The sequence below is a fragment of the Caretta caretta genome, chromosome 3 (genome assembly GCF_965140235.1).
Source record: "Caretta caretta isolate rCarCar2 chromosome 3, rCarCar1.hap1, whole genome shotgun sequence".
Taxonomy (NCBI): Eukaryota; Metazoa; Chordata; order Testudines; family Cheloniidae; genus Caretta; species Caretta caretta.
Genome location: NC_134208.1, coordinates 82,735,930 through 82,760,268, shown reverse-complemented (window position 1 = coordinate 82,760,268; position 24,339 = coordinate 82,735,930). Strand labels below are relative to the sequence as shown.

At 39.0% G+C, this 24,339-nt stretch overlaps 1 protein-coding gene across 1 annotated transcript in view; it reads left to right on the top strand.

Moving 5' to 3' along the window:
• Positions 1-24,339, top strand: part of PDSS2 (decaprenyl diphosphate synthase subunit 2) — a 185,634-nt gene that overhangs the window by 124,763 nt on the left and 36,532 nt on the right. The window contains exon 3 of the mRNA XM_048844879.2: positions 1,074-1,272. Coding sequence (XP_048700836.1) covers positions 1,074-1,272 — 199 coding nt within the window. The remainder of the gene's footprint in view (positions 1-1,073; positions 1,273-24,339) is intronic.

Here is a 24,339-nt window from a genome sequence, read left to right as displayed (position 1 = left end):
GAAATCAGATTAATTGCCAAACATGACCACTTCAGAAAAAAAAATCCTTTTATCCTCTTCTTTTTATTTCATACTTCAACCTAGAAGGTCAGGTAAGCACCCTCTGAAAGAGAGGCAGGTGCCACTGCTGTTCATAGATTGCCAACCCTTAGCCAGTAAACAAAGTGTAATTTTCTCCTTTCTGTGGGCTGACTTGGATATGTGAACAGCTTCCCCTGAACATTCCTTACACTCTGATATTGGTCCACCAAATTTAACATTATTTTGTTCTTACAGCTATTACATCATTTCTCCTTCTGCAAAATTGAAAAGTGCCATAGAAAGGGGAGCCATATAGAAAGAGAAGATAGTTCTTTTTCCGTGCAGGGATTGGCGCCTCCTATATTGAGCTCATTAGAATACATCAGAATAAGAACTTGACACACAAAATTATCCAAGTAAAATTTAATCTACCATTGTGCTGCACAGAGCAATTTAGATAATCTCCACAATTTCTACTAAACAGATAAACTTAGTTTCATCATCAAATGTCATTTGCCCACTGCTTGTCCATTAGAAAATCTGGCCCCATTATTGAAATGTGTGGAGGTATCCTACTGTTAATCCCCCTCCCCTAGTCAAGGAAGCAGTCATTTATTGCAGCACTTTTCTAATGCTCAGCTAGTTTTTAATCCAATCCTGACCTCTCATTCCCTCACCACTATGAGCACCCTATGGTTGGTTTCCTTTATGGTTTCTTTTAAGGGACATTGTCAAAATCTTAAAAAATATATATTAAAAAAAATGTTGACTGGTTACCTGTTTGAATTTTTGAGAAAGTTGTTAAAATAAAACTGGGAGGAAGATTTTTTCCCTTTAGAAGCTGTGAGGATTTGACCCCATCATGCTATTACTTGCCCAGGTGATATCATACTCTCTAATTACTGCTTGTGAACTGCGATTTCCAAAGATCTATGGTGAAACAACAATTATAAAACATTCTTGTGTAGATGAGGAACTGTAGAATGGCTTTTTATCAAAAATCTGCATTGTGTTTGTGGCTTCAAAAATAAATCTCTTATCTTTGCTTTAAGTCAAAGAAGTCTGGCAGAGATTACAGAGCTGATCCACACTGCCTTTCTGGTGCATCGTGGGATAGTAAACATTGGCGAGCTGAAGTCCTGTGATGGCCTACTGAAGGACATGCAGTTTGGAAATAAAATAGCTGTCCTGAGTGGAGACTTTCTTCTAGCAAATGCTTGCACAAGCCTAGCTCAACTACAGAATACTAAGGTAAAAAATGGGTTTCAGAGTAGCAGCCGCGTTAGTCTGTATTCGCAAAAAGAAAAGGAGTACTAGTGGCACCTTAGAGATTAACCAATTTATTTGGTTAGTCTCTAAGGTGCCACTAGTACTCCTTTTCTTTTTAAGGTAAAAAATGTTTCTACTACTCTAATAAGTAACAGCTCTGGTTGTTAACCACTGAACAGATAAGTCTGAATTGGGACATCCTTTCACTGTAAAAATGGGCACAATTCTATTATATATGCAGATGGATTGACAGCTGGTGTTGCTCCAGGTACATCTACCACAATATTACAGAAATGTTACCACAGCTAACGTTTTAGTATCTCTTCTGAAGCAGTGATGCCATAGATAGTAGTGGATTAAAAGACAGGCTGGTGAATTAACATACATATGCTGCTGTGTCTTCAAGACATGTAGTACAGTACATCTCTGGCAACCTGCCAGGTGAAGTTCAAAACATATTTAGTTGATTATTTAGTTTTATATTGTGCTTTTTTTTTTTTTGAGGGAAGAATGGATTCTGTTTGTTTTACATTTCGAGGATTCTTCGGGATCTTTCAATTTTTGTCTGCACAGGTGTGATTTGCCTTTTTGCTATTAGTAAAATTTTGTTAGTCATCCAAACAGCTTTGGGCATGGAATGCCCTATGAACAAAAATGCATTATCATTTTAAAAGACAACTGCAGTCATTTTGCTCAGCCCAGCTGTCTGAAAGTTTACAAGATAGGAGGTGTTTGTCATTGTGAATAAACTGGGATGTGTGTGTATATGTACGTATATATGTGTGTGTGTGTGTGAGAAAAGGATATATTTATGCACTAGGTAAAAACCAGTACTGTCACATGGGTGTAATTCATAAAGGGTGGGGGGGGAATGGCTGAGAACATAAAAATTGTATATAACAGACTGTGAATCCCAGTGATGATTGAACTTGGTGATATGCTAAACAAAAAGAGTTCTCAACCATGTTATCAGGCTGTTTGGAGTAGCTCATGAACGTGAGTGCCAACTTCAGGGCAGACTGTTACAAACCAGGGCACAACCCTCTCCCAAGTACCCGTGGCACCCCCAGCACCCTGCCTCAGAGTACCCAAGTTTTAGTTAGGGGTATATAGTACAAGTCATAGACAGATCACGGTCCGTTAATTTTTGTTTACTGCCCGTGACCTGTCCATGACTTTTACTAAATATACCTGTGACTAAAACATACCCTTAGTTATAAGTAAGATTAACAGATGCAACAACTCTCAAGCGTTTCATAAAGTCTAAACACTAAACACATTTTTATAAATCTAATAGCTATTTTAACAATACTATTGCATAAGTGAGCCAGACTGGTTTGCAGCTATGCATTTGTCAGTGTTCAATGAGGCGTGGGGCCTTGGCATAAGCTGGCAACTGGTCTGTCAGCATCACGTCCTTCTAGTTGCTTCACACTGACTCAACAGACATTCTAGGCTTCAGAGTGACAATCATGGAATCTTACTATATAGGTACACAAGAAAGTATAATCTATCTGTCCACTATTGTGTATAATAAAAATGTATATCTTATATAAAATATTTCCACAATGTTAAGTTATAATAACATTTGCTATTTCTGAGCCTGATTTTGTTCTGTTTAGCGTCTTATTCTGCAGCTTCTACATACCCATGGTATCTGAATGTGTATGGTACTTGACTGATATCATTTGTAACACTAGATGAGCTCAATATAAGAGAAAGGAAATCAACTTCCAACTTGCTTGACTAATGGTTTAAATTATCTGAGGGAAAAAATGTGATATTAAATATTAAAAAAATATTTTCTTTAACCTTTACAGTGTTTTTTATGATTTAAACTATTACATAAATCCGTTTAGAAACTGATTTAACATGAACATGATTATACTAGTTTTGTATCTATTAAGGATTAATTCTTCAGCATTTCAGGAGATCCTGGATGAGGTCCTCACTGCAAATCAAAGGAAAATTTAACCCTAAATAAACCTAGGTTTTAACTCAAACTGAGGGAAAACTTTGAGAAAATAATAAATCATTACGCATACCAGCAATAAAGTATAGTCCCTTAAGATTTGCCAGGAATCAAACCTACTGTAAATTGAAGCACAAATACCAAAGAGATGCTTTATTTTTCAAGCAATCATTATACTGCACATCTGAAAATTCTGCCAAAACATTTTAACACTTTTTTCATTTATCTGACATCTAAATAGTGTCATAGCTTCTACATGCTATAAGTAGGATACCACCATGGAAATTGATTGATTGATTTACTAAATTATTCTCTCATTCTTCTATCCCTACTGGAAAAGTTAGAAAATTTTAAGACAAGCTATAGAAATATCTTGACATATGCCATGACTTAAACATACCGCATTTATTCTTTTGAAAGGGGTTAATTTTCAGTTCTGTGCAACTATTTTTTAGGAGTGTGAAATAGCCATGACTTTTTTCTTCATAATGTTTTGTGTACTTTGCAGGGCTGTCAATTAATCTCAGTTAACTCATGCGATTAACTCAAAAAAATTAATCGTAATTAAAAAGTTAATTGCGATTAATCGCACTTTTAATCACACTGTTAAACAGTAGAATACCAATTAAAATGTATTAAATATTTTTGGATGTTTTTCTACATTTTCAAACATATTGATTTCAATTACAACACAGAATACAAAGTGTACAGTGCTCACTTTATATTATTTTTTATTACAAATATTTGCACTGTAAAAATGATAAACAAAAGAAATAGTATTTTTCAATTCACCTCACACAAGTACTGTAGTGCAATCTCTTTATCATGAAAGTGCAACTTCCAAATGTAGATTTTTGTTACATAACTGCACTCAAAACAAAACAGTGTAAAACTTTAGAGCCCACAAGTCCACTCAGTCCTACTTTTTCTTCAGCCAATCACTCAGAAAAACAAATCCGTTTACATTTACGGGACATCATGCTGCCCAATTCTTATTTACAATGTCACCTGAAAGGGAGAACAGCCGTTTGCATGGGACTTTTGTAGCCGGCATTGCAAGGTATTTACATGCCAGATATGCTAAACATTCGTATGGCCCTTCGTGCTTTGGCCACTATTCCAGTGTTTCTTACTGAACTCCATGGGGGAGAACTGTGTGTCTTCTGCTCTGTTTTACCTGCATTCTGCCATATATTTCATGTTATAGCAGTCTCGGATGATGACTCAGAACATATTGTTTGTTTTAAGAACACTTTCACTGCAGATTTCACAAAACACAAAAGATACCAATGTGAGATTTCTAAAGATTAGCTACAGCACTCAACCCAAGGTTTAAGAATCTGAAGTGCCTTCCAAAATCTGAGAGGGACTAGGCGGGGAGCATGCTTTCAGAAGTCTTAAAAGAGCAACACTCCAATGCAGAAACTACAGAACCTGAAGCACCAAAAAGGAAAATCAACCTTCTGTTGGTGGCATCTGACTTGGATAATGAAAATGAACATGCGTTGGTCCGCACCGCTTTGGATCGTTATCGAGCAGAACCCGTCATCTGCATGGATGCATGTCCTCTAGAATGGTGGTTGAAGCATGAAGGGACAGATAAATCTTTAGCACATCTGGCACATAAATATCTTGTGACGTGAGCTACAACAGTGCCATGCGAATGCCTGTTCTTACTTTCAGGTGACATCACAAACAAGAAGCGGGCAGCATTGTCTCCTGCAAATGTATACGAACTTGTTTGAATGATTGGCTGAACAAGAAGTAGGACTGAGAGGACTTGTAGGCTCTAAAGTTTTACGTTGTTTTATTTTTGAGTGGAGTTATTTTTTGTACCTAATTTGACATTTTTAAGTTCAACTTTCATGATAAAGATATTGCACTACTGTACTTAGTGAACTGAAAAATTCTATTTTTTTTTACAGTGCAAATATTTGTAATAAAAATAAATATAAAGTGAGCACTGTACACTTTGTATTCTGTGTTGTAATTTGAAATCAGTATATTTGAAAATGTAGAAAATATCCAAAACTATTTAAATAAATGGTATTCGATTGTTTAACAGTGCGATTAATCGTGCAATTAATCACGATTAATTTTTTTAATCGCTTGACAGCCTTAGTTCTTTGCAAGAAAAAGCAAAAGTGATGGTATTGTTGTTTGTGGCAGTTAGTAGCTAAGTAAATTGGCTTATAGAAAAAGAAACATGGAATATATTGTAAACAATACTGACCATGATAAGACTACAACCTCTATCTAGGCATGTATATCTGTTTCAGTAATTAAAACTGTTGTATGCATTGTAATTTAAACTTAAGCCTGTTAGTTTAATTTAAGCCATTACTACTGAATTAATTGTATTGTACTGTTAGATTCTTGTCTGAGCTTCTGTATGATGCATTTATCTCTGTACTTCTCTTGGGGCTTACAATTAGATGTAAATTTCTGCAGTCATAATGAAATGCAGAGCTATTTTATAATTGCCAAGGGTAAAATTAGCAAAGTCAATTATTTTCCCTTAGGCTTTTCCCTGTAGATATTAAAAGGCTGTAAGGTAATTGCCTTAGGTAACACTTTGATTTTTAAATAACATTAGGTATAGGAATTGTTGTTAATCCTGTAGTAATTTCCCCCCTCTTGCTACTGTTGTAGCATATCACTGTTGTGATGTTAACAAGATTCAGGACTAAAGGAGGGAAGTCCTTGAAATGTTATTTTTAACTAATGCTCGTGCTTCTCATTCACACGTTTTCATGTGTTGTGATGCAGAAGAGTCATTTAAATCTTTTTTACCACTTCAGGGTACAAGAACCTTGAACTAAAGATATCTTGAAATGCCAGCTGTGAAGCCATAAATTGCATGACCTCCTCCAAGATAGATTGTACTGTGCTGGGTTAATGTAAAACATCATTGTCCATCACAATGATGGGGCCAAGCCAGGGTCATCTAAATTCTTGTTGTTCGAGCATGCAAACATACAGAATAAGTTGAAAAGTATTGAGAAATGGAAGGAAGCATTATAATTTTCTATATTCCGATGTAGAAGTGCAGGTTACTCTCAGGCCATATTTCGGTTATTTTTTTCTATACTTTTTCATAATTGATATAGACTGTAATGATTAAAATAAAATGCTACAGGACAGTCATAACTTCATTATTTTTGTCATTAAGGCATAATTCTCAGTTGTTTCATCTAATAAAAGTGATTTGAGATTAACACGATAAATATTTTATTACATCTTTACCATTGTATAGAACTGCATGTGAATCTGATCAGACCACAGCATATTTACAGTACTTGAATTCAGGCATTGTTGGGTCTCATTTAACTCATATCACTTTCTGGGATTTAAAAATATATGTACTCCATGTAAGGCAGGTTTCAGAGGAACAGCCGTGTTAGTCTGTATTCGCAAAAAGAAAAGGAGTACTTGTGGCACCTTAGAGACTAACCAATTTATTTGAGCATGAGCTTTCGTGAGCCACAGCTGAAGTGAGCTGTGGCTCACGAAAGCTCATGCTCAAATAAATTGGTTAGTCTCTAAGGTGCCACAAGTACTCCTTTCCATGTAAGGCGTGGCTTCTCTTGGCCTTTAACATCGGATATGCTTTTTGTCATAGGAGTATATCCTGCAACTGTTGGGAGATGGACTCTGATCTCTGATGTCAGTCGTCCTATTATGTTTAATGTCAGCATGTGGTACCTCTTGTGTTTAAAAAACAAAAAAACTGACTAACTGTGAATGGTACTTTATGGATTGTTAGACGGGCTATGGATTAGTACATTAATAGAAACTCAAATTGCAAATCAAAGGAAAATTTAACCCTAAATAAACCTAGCTTTTAACTCCAACTGAGGTAAAATTGATAGAGGGTGCAATGAAGATATACACATGACCAGGTCTGACATTCCAGTCATCTGAAGGCACTGATGCACAAATCTGTGAGAGGACAGATTGATGCATATAAATGTAATGTAAACTGCTCAGGTGTAGAATTATATTGTACATATTATAAGGCACAAATAATATGCTAAAATAATCTGTAAACATCAGTCATATGTCAGTAGTTGGTTTTAGTCAATGGGCCACTTGGACTACATGTTATAGCATTGTTCTCTAGCATCCTGTTGACTGAGGACTTAAGGATGATCCCCTCCAGTTTTTCTCCACTTTAATTTCATGACCCCTTGTATGGATGACTGGACTGTACTTTGAAGCACTTCCCACAATCTGCTATGTGAAATTCTAGGAATTTGAACTGAGGATTCCTGCCTGTCAGTGCAGAGCTCTACCATAAGACCACATTATAGATCATTGTTATATTAAGCATTAGTTGTTTATAAATAAACAGTGGCACAGATGTACTACTTATATAGTTGTTGCATTTCCTTATGTTAACTTTATGTATTCCTGAAGGCATAAATATGTTGTTTACAAAATAGTCCCTGTGTTTGCGTAAATGTTACCAGTTTATTCATGTAAATCTTTCCTTTGCACAGAAACTAATGTACATTGTGATTCATTAAAGAAACTGTTTATCTATGTCTTAATATTATGTAAACATCAGCCATGGGTCTATAGTCAAGGTTGTGTTGAGTTTTATACTTAACGCAGGAATTCAAGTACTTTGTTACATATGAATAATACAGTGCTTTCTCCCCAAAATTAAAGCACTTGTTTTTTGAGTACAGAATTAATTTTTGAGAATTTACAAGTAAATAAAAGTTAATTAGTTTTGACTTGAAAATAATTTTAAAATCTGTGCTTTAGGAACTTTAGCACCCTGGGTCAGACCACCTGTTTCCTGAATGATCTTCATAAACAAATAACACAAAACCCGTAAACCTCGCATATTGGTAATCACCAGTAAAAAAGTTTGAGACCCACTGATCTAGACCTAAATAAGGAGGAGAGTCTTATTATAGAAAGTAATCTTCACTAAGCAAAGTATCACTAACCTCAAAATATATTAAACAACTTTAGGAGACTAATACACTGAAAATTCCCAAATGAATACCATTCCTACAGCAGTGCTTTGTCTACAGTATCTTATGCCTAACTACAGAGGCACAAACTATGCACAAAACTATGCACATACAGACCAAAAAAAAAAAAAAAAAAAAATTACTCAAACCCAAACCACATAAATACAACTAGACATAAATGTGATTATCTGAACTCCTATTGCCAGAAAATCAGAAGTGTCCTTTAAATTTACAATTCTGTTTTTCAAAAATTCTAATTTTCCAAATTTCAGGTCCATATCCTGAGCCACTGATTATTCATTACTCCTGGAGTAATAATCACTGATTATTGGCTGCATTTGAAGAAAAAAATGAGGATCAGTGTTCATTTTTTCCTTTTACTATTCATAACTGAACATTTCTTCTTCAGGAGAGGTTCAAAAATTTTCTTCTGCAGAGAATTCCATGAAGTATTTCCCTCTCTCAAATGGCTGCCCTCTCCTGCCACCTCAGTGTGAGTGCGGCTACAGGACTGCCATAGGCAGTCACCCCCTCGGGGGCCAGGGAGGTGCAGAGTAATGTGACAGTCAGAAGCTGAGTTAAAGGAGCCTGTTACTGGTGGTTCTGGTCATAAAAGTTAAAATAATACAAAAACAAATGTAGAGTGATACAATATTTCTAAAAAGAAAAGGAGTACTTGTGGCACCTTAGAGACTAACCAATTTATTTGAGCATGAGCTTTCGTGAGCTACAGCTCACTTCATCAGATGTACATCAGGTTACATCTGATGAAGTGAGCTGTAGCTCACGAAAGCTCATGCTCAAATAAATTGGTTAGTCTCTAAGGTGCCACAAGTACTCCTTTTCTTTTTGCGAATACAGACTAACACGGCTGTTCCTCTGAAACCTGACAATATTTCTAATGGTTCGAAAATATGTAGTATGGTAACATTTTCTTAGGGTTTCTTGTTTGTGTGTAAAATTTTAAATTAAAATAAACAGAAGGAAATTCTGAGATAAAAACTACATTAAACTTGGCTTAAGATTGAATATATTCTAAATTAACAGTATCAGTTCAAGAAAAGGACCTGGGCATCATTGTACACAGCTCAGTGAAGGCTTCTGCTGAATGTGCAGCTGCAGTCCAAAGTCAAACAAGATGTTAGGATGCATAAGGAATGGCATGGAAAATATAAAATAATATGCAAAATATTATAGTGTCTTTATATACACCAGTGATTCAATTTCATCTCTAATACTATGTGCAGTATTAGTCATCTTATCTTGAAAAGGATATTGCAGAAGTAGAGGAGGTGCAGGGAAAGGCAATGAAAAGAATTAGAAGCATGAAAAAATTCATACAAAGAGAGATGGAAGAGATTGAAATTACCTCTAAAAAGAGGCAAATAAGAGAAGACAAATATATAAAATAATGATTATTATAGAAAAGGTAGATCACCTCACAACACAAGAACAAGGGGACAAACTGAAAGGTAGAAAATTCTAAACTGATGAAAGGAAATACTTTTCACTTAATTCACAAATAGACTGTGGAGCTCCCTGCTACAGGATGTTATTGAGGCCAATTGCTTACAAGAATCAGAGCGAGACTGGATGTTAATATGGGTAACGAATATCCAGAGTGATAAAGTTATAACAGTTGATGCAAACAAAGATTTGGAAGGGATAAAAACCTCATGCTTGCAGGCTTAAACCAATCTCTATTAGGGAGTAGGATAAGACCTTTATTGTGACAAATTATACTACATCTGCCTTCTGTAGGATTATTGCACCTTGCTTCAGAGTGCTGATACCGTTGGAGGCAGGATAGTGGATAATGGGTTTGATACAGTATAGAAATTCCTATATTTATACATATCAGTAATTTAAGAGTAAAATTATTATAATTATCTCAAAACCAAGCACTACAAATGCAGGAAATCCAGAGTTAAGTTAAATTTAAAAGGCATGCAAAAATGTTAAGGTATGGAAAAGTATAGTTACAGAATACAAACAACCTTACCTGTGCTCTGTAATGACACCACAAAGAAAGAAGAAAAAACACGAATGTCTTTAAAATCAGTTTAATCAAATCTGGGACTGCAAATGCTATTATGCCATAATAATAGTTGTCATAGTTATTGTGTGGTGTTACTATGGAGTAGAATTAAGGCTATTTGGGTTACCCTGTATATTTCCATACCTTGACACGTTCATATTTATTTTAAAATTTAACTTCCTTAACTCTGAATTTGATGGGTTTGGAATACTTGTTTTTGGGATAACTACAGTATCGCAGGATACACAAATGATTTTTTTGTGTCAGATTGATTTCACAAAAGAATTTTTTTCCCGCCCAGTATGATCAAAGATTGAGTTTAATAATAATATATTTTTCTCCACTGAGAGAAGAAACTCTGTTGAAATGGTGAGATGAAACAGTTTAAGGGGGTGAAACAGATACTTTATAAAATACTTTTATAAAAGCATTTAAGTATTTTACACAATTTTTTTTAATATATGTGAAGGGGGAGAAGAGTTTATCTGCTGGAAGTCAGTATTTTTTAATCTGCCCTATTTTTAAAGCATCCTTGTTTAGCTTTCTGATATCACCAGAGGTGACTATTCTCATGAAAAGTAGATAAGATTGTAATATTATAGTGGTAAATCTCTAATTAGTATAGTATAGTGGCACCCCCCAGTGTTAATATAGCTGAGTTCATCAGCAGTTTCATCATTTGCCTTTATTTCCAAATTATTCAGCCCTAAATAATCATTGTTGGCAAAAGCTTGCCAGATAACGTTTTAGCATGAGATTTTTTTTATGTATACATTTTATATGTTTTCAATTTTAATTTAATTATTTATAACTGACAGTATTGTTAAAAATAAGTACAAGCAAAATCCGGTTACCTGAATGGCTCAGGATATGGACCTGAAATTTGGAAAATTAGAATTTTTGAAAAACAGAATTGTAAATTTAAAGGACACTTCTGATTTTCTGGCAATAGGAGTTCAGATAATCACATTTATGTCTAGTTGTATTTATGTGGTTTGGGTTTGAGTATTTTTTTTTTTTTTTTTTGGTCTGTATGTGCATAGTTTTGTGCATAGTTTGTGCCTCTGTAGTTAGGCATAAGATACTGTAGACAAAGCACTGCTGTAGGAATGGTATTCATTTGGGAATTTTCAGTGTATTAGTCTCCTAAAGTTGTTTAATATATTTTGAGGTTAGTGATACTTTGCTTAGTGAAGATTACTTTCTATAATAAGACTCTCCTCCTTATTTAGGTCTAGATCAGTGGGTCTCAAACTTTTTTACTGGTGACCTCTTTCACACAGCAAGACTGAGTGCGACACCCCCCCCCCCCCAATAAATTAAACACACTTTTTAATATATTTAACACCATTATAAATGCTGGAGGCAAGCGGGGCTTGGGGTGGAGGTTGACAGCTTGCGACCCCCCCCCCTCATGTAATAACCTTATGACCCCCTGAGGGGTCCCGACCCCCAGTTTGAGAACCCCTGGTCTAGATCATGCAATTTGGGAATAGCTGCATATTGGGGGCAATGCAGAAACATGCTGGAACTAAAGGCATTGGAGAATCCAGAATGCCTCCTGAAGCTACCTTGTGCATTGGGTGAGCATGCTTAAGAGATGCAGTATCCTCCTTGTCACCACTGCATCGGTGCTCTGGTTTGCCGGCTGTCACATACGTGAGGCAAAACCATAGTTGTGCCTACTCTCCACACTTCCTTGGCCTTGGGGGAGTATCTAGGAAGCAGTCCCTGGTTTCCCATAAGTACAGGGACTGAAATTCTGACCTGCCTTTACATGAAAGGAGCAAGGAGGAGGCGGGTGTTTCTTTATATTCACCCTCCCACCCCACCCCATACAATATGTAAGGGCTAGGCAGAATAGAGCCCTAAACATTTGCTGTATGAAAAAAATCTTTTATATAGAAAGTTTCTTATGTGAACTCACTGCCCTAAGAAGAATGTTTGAGGAAATCCCAAGTATAATTAGACAATCCATTTTTCTTTGGGAAAACATGATGGTGATTAACCAATATTTTCTACTATTTTTGTGTACTTGTAACACATCCTCAATGAGAACTAGCCTCTAGGGCTATTATCAAGTTGAAGTGCAAAAGTTGAATTATTAGAGGCAGTCTCCTGTCTGATTGGTCAGTGATAGAGCTCCTTTGGGTTGCCATGAAGAATAGTCCAGCTATGTAACTTGTTGGCTCTCCCTTGGAGCCTCAGCTCAGTCTACATGTAAATCTGCTCTTTAATCTCAGGGTATCCCGTTCTGCCTCTGCTTTTTTGAATTCCTGTATTTCATGTTAAAATGTAAGAAACTTCGTAGTAGGCTCAGAAGTAATAGTGTGATAGTGTAGCTCCCACTGCATTGGAAGATGTCAGTTTTCCTTGGTTCTTGTCCATGAAACTGGTGAAAATCGAGTTTAAATTTTGGTCTCTTTTTCTCTCCTCATGCTTTTTATGAAGAATTAGCCAATGGCTTCAAATAATACAAAAGCTGTTGTATCGTGTCCCTGTGGACAAGTATGGCTGCTATATCTGGTGCCTTGAAGCAGAATGGCTCTGCTGTGGAATGTGGAAAGATCATGAGTGAGACCACTATGAAATTTGTCATAGATGTCACTCTGAATTCTTGGGTTCAAGATGGAAGCACTCCTTCCTACAATTACTCTGCAAAGTCATCCTGAAGGCTCTAATGCTTTGGTTGAAAGCCAGCAAGTAGAAAGTCCTGGGCACTGAGACTACATCAGCGGTGTCTGATCATCTAGCAAATTAATCTCTTGATATCCTTGCAGGAGATATCCTGCAAGATTTGATGTATTGTTACTAGAATACAAGTATCTTTTCACTGTTCTAGTGGTCTGTAATAAGTCTAATAGTTGAATAGCTGCTCTGAATTTTCTCATTGAAAGTCCTGCTTGTTCCTTTAACTTGCATCTGAATCTGTCCTCTATCCTGAAGCAACCAGTTGAGACCATGTGCCTGGACATAGACAAGATCTTCAATATTTCCTGCAGTCCTCATGAACTGAGCAGCCATCTTTCAACCAAATCTCAGTCACATAAAAAGCACAGCAGTGCCAGGTCCTGGTGGCAGCAGTCCTTGGAGCCCTCGGAACAGTGGAAGTGCCTACTCAAGGCACACATTCTGTACTTTAATTCCTCACTGCTGGTCTCTGGTGCTGCTTCCATCAACATAACCCACACTTGTGGCCTTGATGTATCTAGTCCCGACGCATGATCAGGCCACTGTGATCCTTCTGTCCTTGGTACTGGTACAGCAACCTGCCATCTTTAACTTGAATGAGAGGGATGGTCTGGAAGATGATTACTTAAGAGTGATATCTGTACATACAAGAGAAAGGAGGACTCTTCAGAGACCACCTATATCAGCATCAGTGAAGAAGAATCAAGACATTAATTCAGAGGAACCAACTTTCATACCACTTTGGGAGTATAAGTAAAGATCATCCAGGAGCCTGAAGACAGACACATCACCTGGTGAATGGTTGCCTCTGAAGCTGAGGTAGCAGTGCCCATCCACCCTACTCTGGATCAGCTGAAAGTGTGGCAGAATTCATGTATAGTTTGGTGGTGATGACATCGTTCTTACTACCCTTTCCACAACATTTTGGTGGCTGAAACAAGAATGGCTGGAGTAATGGTGAAGAGCTCCATGCTTCTGAGACAAAGATGTCTCTGGAAGTAGGTTTTACTAGTCAGTAATGTTTGCAGCCTTCTCTGGTAGCTACGCAGCCTTCATTGTCAAATATAAATTAAGGTTGTGGAAGAAAGGCCCATAAGTTGGGTTTTTTTTCTCTCCAGAGAGAAAAGACTAGTTCAGAAAATTTGACTTCTGAGGGTCTGAGACGTATAAAAGATGGGTGCCCTTGAGATTGATAATACTCTAAAAAGAACAGCTACCTGGTGTGTTGGTCCTTGCCAGAGTATGGATGTTTTCATTAGACCTTCAAATGGATGTTCAAATGAAGCTTAAGGACTTTCCTTATGACAAAAGTAAGCTCTTTGTAGAAAGTGTGGGGTTTTTTAAAGAGGAAAGATGTTAGAATAAAAAATGTCCTTAATGTGGAACTGAAATGGTTTATCCAACATGAGATGAGCACTCAGTGAGACAGGGTTTCATCTGTGCACCTTACTGAAATGAGGCATGGAATCCTGTGAAGCCCTGCCTCATTCAATACCTACATAAAGCAGGTATTGCCACATTGTCTAGCACAAACCAAATTTCACAATCTGCATGTTCAATACATCACTTTCTCTTTATAACCATGAGGAACCATTATCAGAACAGTTTTGGAACTACATAACTGCACATGCATGAATTACAATTTTTAAAACATAACCATAGAATCAAAATGTAACTTCACCAGGATAGAATAAATTCAGGGCTGGAAGGGACCTTGAGAGGTAGAGGCAGAGCCAAGTACACCCAGACTAGTCCTGACAGTTTTTTTGTCTAACCTGTTCTTAAAAACCTCCAGTGATGGGGATTCCACAACCTCTCTTGCAAGCCTATTCCAGTGCTTAACTGTTCATATCATTAGAAAGATTTTCCTAATATCCAACCTAAATCTCCCTTTTTGCAGATTAATCCTATTACTTCTTGACCTCTTTATATGAACGCTTTAACATATTTGAGACTGTTATTGGATCACCCCTCAATCTTCTTTTTCTCAAGACTAAACATGTCCAGTTTTTTAACCTGCCTCATAGGTCAGGTTTTCTAAACAGTTTGCTCTGCTCTGGACATTCTACAGTTTATCAACATCTTTCCTAAAGTATGTTGCCCAGAATTGGATCCAGTGCTCCAGCTGAGGCCTCACTGGGGCTGAGTAGAGCGGAACAATTACCTCCCATCTTACATATGACACTCCTGTTAGTACATCCCAGAATGATAGATGTCAAAAGGCAATTTGCCTCACTAAGGAATATGTGCATGCCAAATTCCCTCTTTCTGCCTTGAACTGCTGAGGAACTAGACTTGTTTCAAAAAGTCTCCATTTTTTTAATATAATGGAAAAAATATGTACGTGGGGGTAGAGTAAGGGTAGGAGTTTTATTCTTTTTTTGCTCAAAGAACAATTTTCCCAAAACAATTTCACTGTCTAAAGTAGTGGAACACCTGGAAAGTTCATCCAGAAAGGTGAAAATTTAAAAAATTTGAGCAACTTTGAAAAAGAATTCTTTAAAAAGGAAAATCCTTAAGCAACCATAGCTATAGAGGGCACAGTGAGCTTGCTTTCAGTAGTAGAGAGAACCTGTTCAGTTTCTATTGAAACATTACCGTAGAATATTGTAATCTCAAACACTACAGCATTGTGCATGAGAACTAGAATTAGAACTGATCATAAACAAGTTAGGTCCAAGTTTTCTGTTGAACCTGAATGAAATGTAAAAAGTAAACATTGCATAAATGGTGAAAAGTTAAATTAGATTTTTTGCAATTTAAAATGAATTACAGCGCAAATGAATCCTTAAAAAAAAAAAAAAAAGATTTCTGCCTGGATGGCTTTGCTCTTCCCCTGCGCTGCCCCCCTCCCCGCCCCCCCAAGGACCTGGCTATTCATATAAGGGAGCCTATTTCCCTCCCACCTAGTATGTACACTGAAACTTAATCATCCCTAGGGAGTATTTTACCTTTGCCTACTGCATTGTAGCCCTGCTTTTTTGTATTGCAGAAAAAAACTAATAAATCTGTGTGTGATTAATGCTGTCAGTACTGCCGATGTATGTGTGCACAGTCAGCTGTGGTCCTTCTGAAACAGCTGCTAATACTACTAGGAAAGATTAAGATGTGTAAATAGAGTGCATATCCTGTCTTCCTGCGTTGTAGTAAAACTAGTCTTAAAAATAACCTTTGCTGGGGTCAAATTTTTAGGGAAGGAGACTAGAAATTGGGAGTGGCTTCAGATGTAATGATATACTGTGGTGTAGAGCGAGGAAAAAATTACAGTAAATGTTTAGAAAACATAAATGTTTAATTTTTTTAATAAGATTTGACACATTTGGCATCTACCTGATTTACAAGGAGGCTGGGGCATTAATTGATTGACTATAGCTGATATTTAATATTTGTGTTTTGTGATTTATCAGCATTTCATTTTTAGTCAGGGATCTGATCACTGCTACTCATGATACATTAGAGTAGGCTGTTGATTTTCTAGTTTAACAAACATCTGCAGTTCTGTTTAGTCAATTCCATCTGTCAGATGCTAAATGACCTTACTCCTGAATCATATTTATTGATACAGGCACAGTCTACACAGAATAGTTAACACCACTTAGAGATATCATCTGTGTCAACTCAGGGCTGACCAGCTTTGACTGATACAATCCACAAATCAATTTGTGGACATCATAGCCTAGTTTCATGTGAATGTAAACAGATGCAAATGGTGGGGTGGGGGGTATTTTTGTGAGTGTTTCCTCTTCCTTTTGCACTGTTTGAGTTTCCTGCAGCTGTGTAGCTTGGGGTCCTGTAATCATGGTACTTTTTTGTTCGCCACTTTGTATCTCGGTAAGATGAGCACTGAAATATAGTTATCCCTTCCAAAAGGATCAGGCTGAAGCAGTCAAGTACTACTTCATGATTGCTAACCATAGTCCCAGTCATCATTAGCTGGTTGAGTGGTCCATTGCAAGGGTCTGCTATATGAGATCTGTAAATATGTTAGTACATTAGTTTTCATTGCTTTGGGAGCCATGTGAGGTGGGGGTTGGGGGAGTCTGTAGTCCTGAATTTGCTCATTACTGAGGAAAACGACTATGGCCTGACCTACATTACAAAGTTAGGTCAACGTAAGTTGTGCATGTCTACCCTCAAAGTTGTCTCCCGCCAACATAAGTGCCCCGTTATGGAGACTCAGTAACACCGCTTCCTCAAATGATATTGAACCACACTTGACCTGCGGTGGTCAACTCAGTGCAAAGGTAGACACTACATCAGAGGTGGGCAAACTACGGGCCACATCTGGCCCATGGGACAGTCCTGCCCCGCCCCTGAACTCCTGGCTGGGGACACTAGTCCCCGACCCCTCCCCCACTGTCCCCTTCCCCCGCAGTTATGCCGCTGCGCGGGCAGCTCTCTGGAAGGCAGCGTGTTTAGCTCTGGACAGGCGGTGCGGCTGCCAGACATGCTGCTTTGAGCAGCATGGTAAGGGGGCCAGGGCCGGGGAGTTGGATAAGGGGCAAAGGGTCCCGGGGGGCAGTCAGGGGACAGGGAGCAGCGGGCGGTTGGATGGGGCAGAGGTTTGGGGGGGTGGGAGTGGGGGGGTTAGATGGGGTGGTGTCCCGGGGGGGGGGCGGTTAGGGGCAAGGGGTCCCGGGAGGGAGCGGTTAGGGGACAAGGAGCAGGGAGGGTTGGATGGGTTCCGAGGGGGGCAGTCAGGGGGCAGGAAGTGGGAGGGGGCAGATAAGGGGCTTTGGGGAGGCACAGTTTGGGGAGGCACAGCCTTCCCTCCCTGGCCCTCCATACAGTTTCGCACCCTGATGTGGCCCTCAGGCCAAAGTGTTTGAGGAGGAGTATGAGAGCATAGTATGGAGGTGAGAAGCCCTCAGTGGTGAAGGAACAGGTTAAGGACTATTTAGAAAAGCTGGACATGCAGGAGTCCATGGAGCTGGATCTAATGCATACAAGGGTTCTGAGAGAGTTGGCTGATGTGATTTCTGAGCCATTGGCCATTATCTTTGAAAACTTGTAGCAACTGGGGGAGGTCCTGGATGATTGGAAAAAGTTAAATATAGTGCCCATCTTTTAAAAAGCAGAGGAGGAGAATCCAGGGAACTACAGACTAGTCAGCCTCACCTCAGTCCCTGGAAAAATCATGGAGCAGGTCCTCAAGGAATCCATTTTGAAGCATTTGGAAGAGAGAGAGGTGTTCAGGAACAGTCAACATGGATTCACCAAGGGTAAGTCATGCCTTGCCAACCTGATTGCTTTCTATGATGAGATAAATGGCTCTGTGGATATGGGGAAAGCGGTGGATGTGGTGTACCTTGACTTTAGCAAAGCTTTTGATACAGTCTCCCACAGTATTCTTGTCAGCAAGTTAAAAAAGTATGGATTGGCTGAATGGACTATAAGGTGGATAGAAACCTGGCTAGATCGTTGAGCTCAATGGGTAGTGATCAACGGCTTGATGTCTAGTTGGTAGCTGGTATCAAGCGGAGTGCCCCAGGGATCAGTTCTGGGTCCGGTTTTGTTCTACATCTTCATTAATGATGTGGATGATGGGATGGATTGCACCCTCAGCAAGTTCGCGGATGACACTAAGCTGGGGGGAGAGGTAGATATGCTGTAGGTAGGGATAGGGTTCAGAATGACCTAGACAAACTGGAGGACTGGGCCAAAAGAAATCTGATGAGGTTCAACAAGGACAAGTGCAAAGTCCTGCACTTAGGATGGAAGAATCCCATGCCCTGCTACAGGCTGGGGACTGACTGGCTAAGCAGCAGTTCTGCAGAAAAGGATCTGGGGATTACAGTGGACGAGAAGCTGGATATGAGTCAACAGTGTGCCCTTGTTGCCAAGAAGGCTAACGGCATATTGGGCTGCATTAGTAGGAGCATTGCCAGCAGATTGAGGGAAGTGATTATTCCCCTCTATTCGGCACAGAAGCTGGTCCAATAAAAGGTATTACCTCAACCACCTTGTGTCTCTAATATCTGGGACTAACACAGCTACAACACCATTGCATACAATATGGAACACAGATATTACAAGATTAATGCATGCAGCAACTCACAAGCTTTCAATACAGTCTAAACGCTTTCTTATAATTCTAATACTTATTTTATCAATCTTAACTCTCAAATGAGCCAGACAGATTTGAGCTATGCATCTGTCAGTGTTCAATTGAGACATGGGGACCTTGGCAGGAGCTGGTGTCTGGTCTGCCAGCATCACAGTGGTCTTGAGAGCTCCCCCCTTAACACCAATGGAACGCCAGACCACGGTAAGGAGGAGAAAGAAGAGGACACAGGTGGATATGTTCAGAGAGATCCTGCAAGCCAGTGCTGCATTGGACCGTGAACAGAGGACCTGGAGGGTGAATATTGTAGAGAATATGGATAGAGAAAGGCCCAGGAGTCGTAGAGGAAGATGCATCAGGACATAATAGGGCATCTCTAGCAGCAAATACAAATGCTACGGACTCTTGTTGACCTCCAGGTTCAAAAATCATGTGCTTGGCATTCTTTGCAGTCAATGGAGAACTCCATTTTAGTACCTCCTTATACCCCTCAACATTCCACATAGCATCGTGGCCACATCCCTCGCCCTACCATTCCATGCTGGGAGACAATAAAGAGAACCAGTGTTGCATACCCTGACCTGTGAGAGCCATGGTAGCTGTATGTGTAGCCCAAATGAACTGAAATGGACATGAATGTTCTTTCCCCTTGTTCAGTTCTGTTCTGTTAATTTATTTCAGAAGTTTTTGTTGTATTTAATTGCACATTTTTGCACCTGTTTTGGTTGGCAATAAAAATCTATTTTTGGTAAATAATTCATCTTTATTATTTCACAATATATGCAGCAGAATGCATAGCACTCCTGAAGCACCCACTACTTGTTTTACAGGGCAACAGAACTCAGGATTAGCGATAAACACATGTAATAATTATAAATGTACGGCAAGCACCACACAATTCCTAACAGTTCCAAAATGTAAGGACCAGATAGAGCACAGTACACCCCTCCACATTACTGTACCTAACTGTTCTAAGTGCTCTTTCAAGGCCTCCCCCAGTTGCATAGCTCCATGTTGAGCTCTTCTAATAACCTTTGTGTCTGGCTGTTGGAACTCAGGAGACTGACTCTCCACCTCTGCCCTCCACCGTGGTGGCAGCTTTTCCTCCTTTGCCTCACAGATATTATGCAGGACACAACCGGAAGCTATTGCCATTTGGGATATTTTTCTCACTGAGATCTGGTCTTGTGAGTAAACAACACCAAGGTCTCTTTACTCTACCAAAAGCACATTCAGCTGTCATTCTGCACCTGCTGAGCTGGTAGTTGAATCTTTACTTGGTGCTGTCAAGGTGGCTGGTGTACGGCTTTATGAGTAAAGGGTAGGCTGGGTCCCCCAGAATCAATACTGGCATTTCAGCATCACCAGTAGTAATCCAGCAGTTGGGAAAGAATGTCCTGCTTGCAGCTTTCTGAAGAGTCCCGTGTTCTTGAAGATGGGAGTGTCATGCACCTTCCCTGACCAGCCAACATTGATGTCGGTGAAGCATCTCTGGTGATCCACTAGTGTTTGCGTAGTCATAGAAAATTAGCCCTTTCTTTTGATGTATTCCATGGCCAGGTAAGCTAATGCCAAAATAGGGATGGGCGTGCCATCTATTGCCCCACTGCAGTTTGGAACCCCATTGCTGCAAATCCATCCACTGTGTCCTGCACATTGCCGAGACTCTCAGTCCTGCTTAGGAGGAGATGATTAATGGCGCTGCACACTTGCATAACAACAGCCCCACTGTGGATTTTCCTACTCCAAATGATTTCCCGCTGACAGGTAGCAGTCTGGCTTTGCAAGTTTTCGCAGTGCTATTGCCACTTGCTTCTCCTCTGTCAGGGCAACTCTCATTCTGGTGTCCCTGTGGTGGAGGGCTGGAGCAGGTGTGGCACAAAGATCCAGGAAAGTGGCCTTTCGCATCAAAAAGTTCTGCAGCCATTGCTTATTGTTCCCAATCTGCATCACGATGTGATCCCACTAGTCAGTGCTCATTTCTTGGGCACAGAAGAGGCACTCCGCTGTCTGCAGCTGCTCCAGGAACACTACCAATATCCTTCAATTGGTTTTCGCTGTGTTCCACAACATCTCCTCCACGAAATTGTCCTGTCCCCCATTGCTGCTGTTATTCCTGTTGTTCTGCAAATCCTGGAGGATTGTTTATCCTGCCTTTGCAATGTTAATGACAGAAGTGCAGAGCTGTGTGGTGTCCATGCTTCTGTCTGAGACAACGGACAGCGAGAAGTGCCGTGTGGTTTTGTGGGATTTGATGAGAAGTTGAAGCCTTGCTCCCAGTGACTCCTGCATGACTTGTTTCTCCCTCACAATGCATTGCCAAAATTTCCCAAAAGACAGTGCGCTGGACTATGATGAGTTGCATACTGGGAAACCTACCCATCGTGTATTGCACTGTGCATTGAGACAAGGATTCCTGGTGACTATTCACATTGCTGATGCAAGAAACCACATATACACATGCATGAGCAATATACTAATTGCAGCAGTTTTATGAGGGCCGTAACTTGCGTGGACCAAAGTTTGTAGTGGCCTAAGAACTTGTCTACATTAGGGATGTTTGCACCAGTGTAGCTATGCTGGTGCAAACCCTTAGCATAGATGCACTGTACCAGTGTAAAGTGGGGCTTTCACAGGTGTTACTTATCCCCTGTTGCAAAAATCCCTAATATAGACAGGCCCTAAGATATTTGAAAATATTAAGGAAACGTGATAGAATTAAATGCTATAGCTTATTTTTGTATATTTTAGTAGCTAAATAGAGCTTATCTTGCAACCCAGAGGAATATCTATCAGTGACACGTTGACGTTGCACCTTGTACATTTACTGCAGTAAGTTCCATTATTAATATTATGAGGATATATGTCAAGCTGTTGCTATCCAAGAAGGATTAATGACTGTTGCCAGAAAGATGGTCACTGTGAGGAGCATGATTTTTTTCATAGTGTAGTTGGACTGAAAGTGAGGGACAGCTTTTAAAAAGGGCATTGGGGGAAGTGAGTAAAATGATGAATCTGGGATGCAGTTAACTTAAAAACAGTGTGTTATAATCTAACACATTTATTTACCTGTGTGACTAACCACACCTCAGATAATTAAAAGGGAAAGGATTTTAAAATTCAGCTACTTGGCACACTAGGCTATTGGTTTATTTTTTGCATTTGTTTTTGAACATTCAAAATCAGTTAATCCAACTTCACTTCCAGTTTTTTAATGTTGCAGTGTTTGTGTTTCAAACATTGCAGAGGAATATTTGTTTAAAAGTTGTTTTCATTGGCATTTTAAATGTGAAAATATTTCTAAATATAAAACCGTGTTTTGAAAAGTTTAAATTTTGAGTCAAATATCAGTTGAAGTCTCTCTCTAATTTTGGCCATTTAAGGGTTCCTAACTGTTTTAGGCTATGTCAACACTATCACTTATGTCAGTATAACTTATGTCGCTTAGGGATGTGAATAAGCTACCTCCGAGTGATATAAATTACACCAGCCTAAGCACCAGTGTCAGTGTGGACAGCGCTATGTCAGTTGGGAAAACACCCTTCAGTAAAAAGATGGCACATATCTAGAAATAGGGAGGAGAAGGGTGTGGGGGAGCTTAACAAGCTAGTTATAATGAAATGGGCACTGAGTATTAAGCTCCCTGTTCCTGCTGTTGCCCCACTGGCCCATTCTTTTTCCTCCTAGCAGCCCTTTGATTTTACAGAGATTAGAGAGGAGATGAGGACCCATGCTTTCACCCACCAAGGCATTTGCAGAGAAATAAATATTTTCATGGAGATCATTTTATTCACTTAAATCAGCAAAATTGTCATTTGCTAATGGAGTTGTTTTTGGTGAGCAGATGGGGAGAGAAACCCCAAAACAGAATGTTTCATTTGGTCCTGCTCAGTGTGGAGTTTCAGGAGAGTGAGGAAAAGATCTGTTTATCCACAGCCAGATGCACTATTAAAAGTTCATACTATCACTTTGACATTTAGAGTAGGACTCAATGTCTTTGTAAATTCCTCTTCGTATTACCAGTATAGGTCTCTAAGCTCAGACTGTTTCACAAACCATAACATTTTTTAGTGAGTGATTGATCTGTATTATGTGTCCCAGCCATCAGAAGAATCTTGGGATGTTGCTTGTATAAACTGTAATACAATCTGATGCTGGGTATTTGGTTACAGACTTTCATAGACCTATTGGCGATACTCAATCCTCCTGGATTTGGGAATAGGGCTTATCTGATACCTTCAAAAAAAAGCCCCTCATTTTCTCTGTTCCCCACTTAAATAACTCAACACATCTGGTAACACTGTAGGATCATTGTCCTTTCAGTTCCTCTGCAGCTCATATTGCTACAATATTTCTTAAGTATCTGGTTACCTAAATGGCAACATGATTTTTTTTTTAGTCTGTTTTTATAGATCTTACAAATTAACCCATATGCATCACAAGGAGAGGAAAAAAAGCCGCTAATGAGCACCATTTCTAAAGTTAGCGCTCGCTCTTTCTCTCTCTCTCTCTCTGTCTAGGCATATGTATCAGAATTAGTGTTTAAAAAAGCTTTGTTGCAAATACTTAACGCTAGCATCAGAATGTATTTTTATTAGCAAATAAAGCATGCCTCAACACTGAAATTTCTGTTTGGGGCTTTATCATTTAGCTTAATGTCTTCAATTACAAGAATGATATAAACTGAAACAAAATCCTTTAATTCAATAAGAACTAGGCTGAATTTTAGGAAGCAAAGAGGGGAATCAGATATAGAATCATACACATAGGAAATTAAACATTCAAGAAATTAAAACTTTGTGAGCACAACTAAAGGGATAGCCTTAAGGTGTGCTTATTTGAAATGGCTGCATTTAATTTAACAGTAAATCCCAGTATTTTGTTCCAATTAAGACAGTTCATGCACACGGTTCTAAATTGTACAGTAGTTCCAGTGAGACTATGGACTGCTTGTTTTACATTCTGGATCAAGTTCAGATTTTTAGGCTTCGCTTGAATGAAATAAAAAGTCTGAAGCCTGAAGATAGTATAGATTGATAAATCTGATTTAAACATTCCTGTGTTGCAGACTGTTTCACTCTATGAGTACAGCTGACCCTTAGGCCATGCACTAAATACATCCACAGAGCATTCCCAGTACACTCAAATACCAAATGATCACATTTGAAAGGTTAGCTTTCTATGGATTCTGACTTTTTCTGTATTATCAGTGAAGATTAGAATTTTAGTAGCTCCCAGTGAGGTATATAGTGAAATATCTACTTGGCAGCAAAAACCCCCAACAAACCCAGATGGG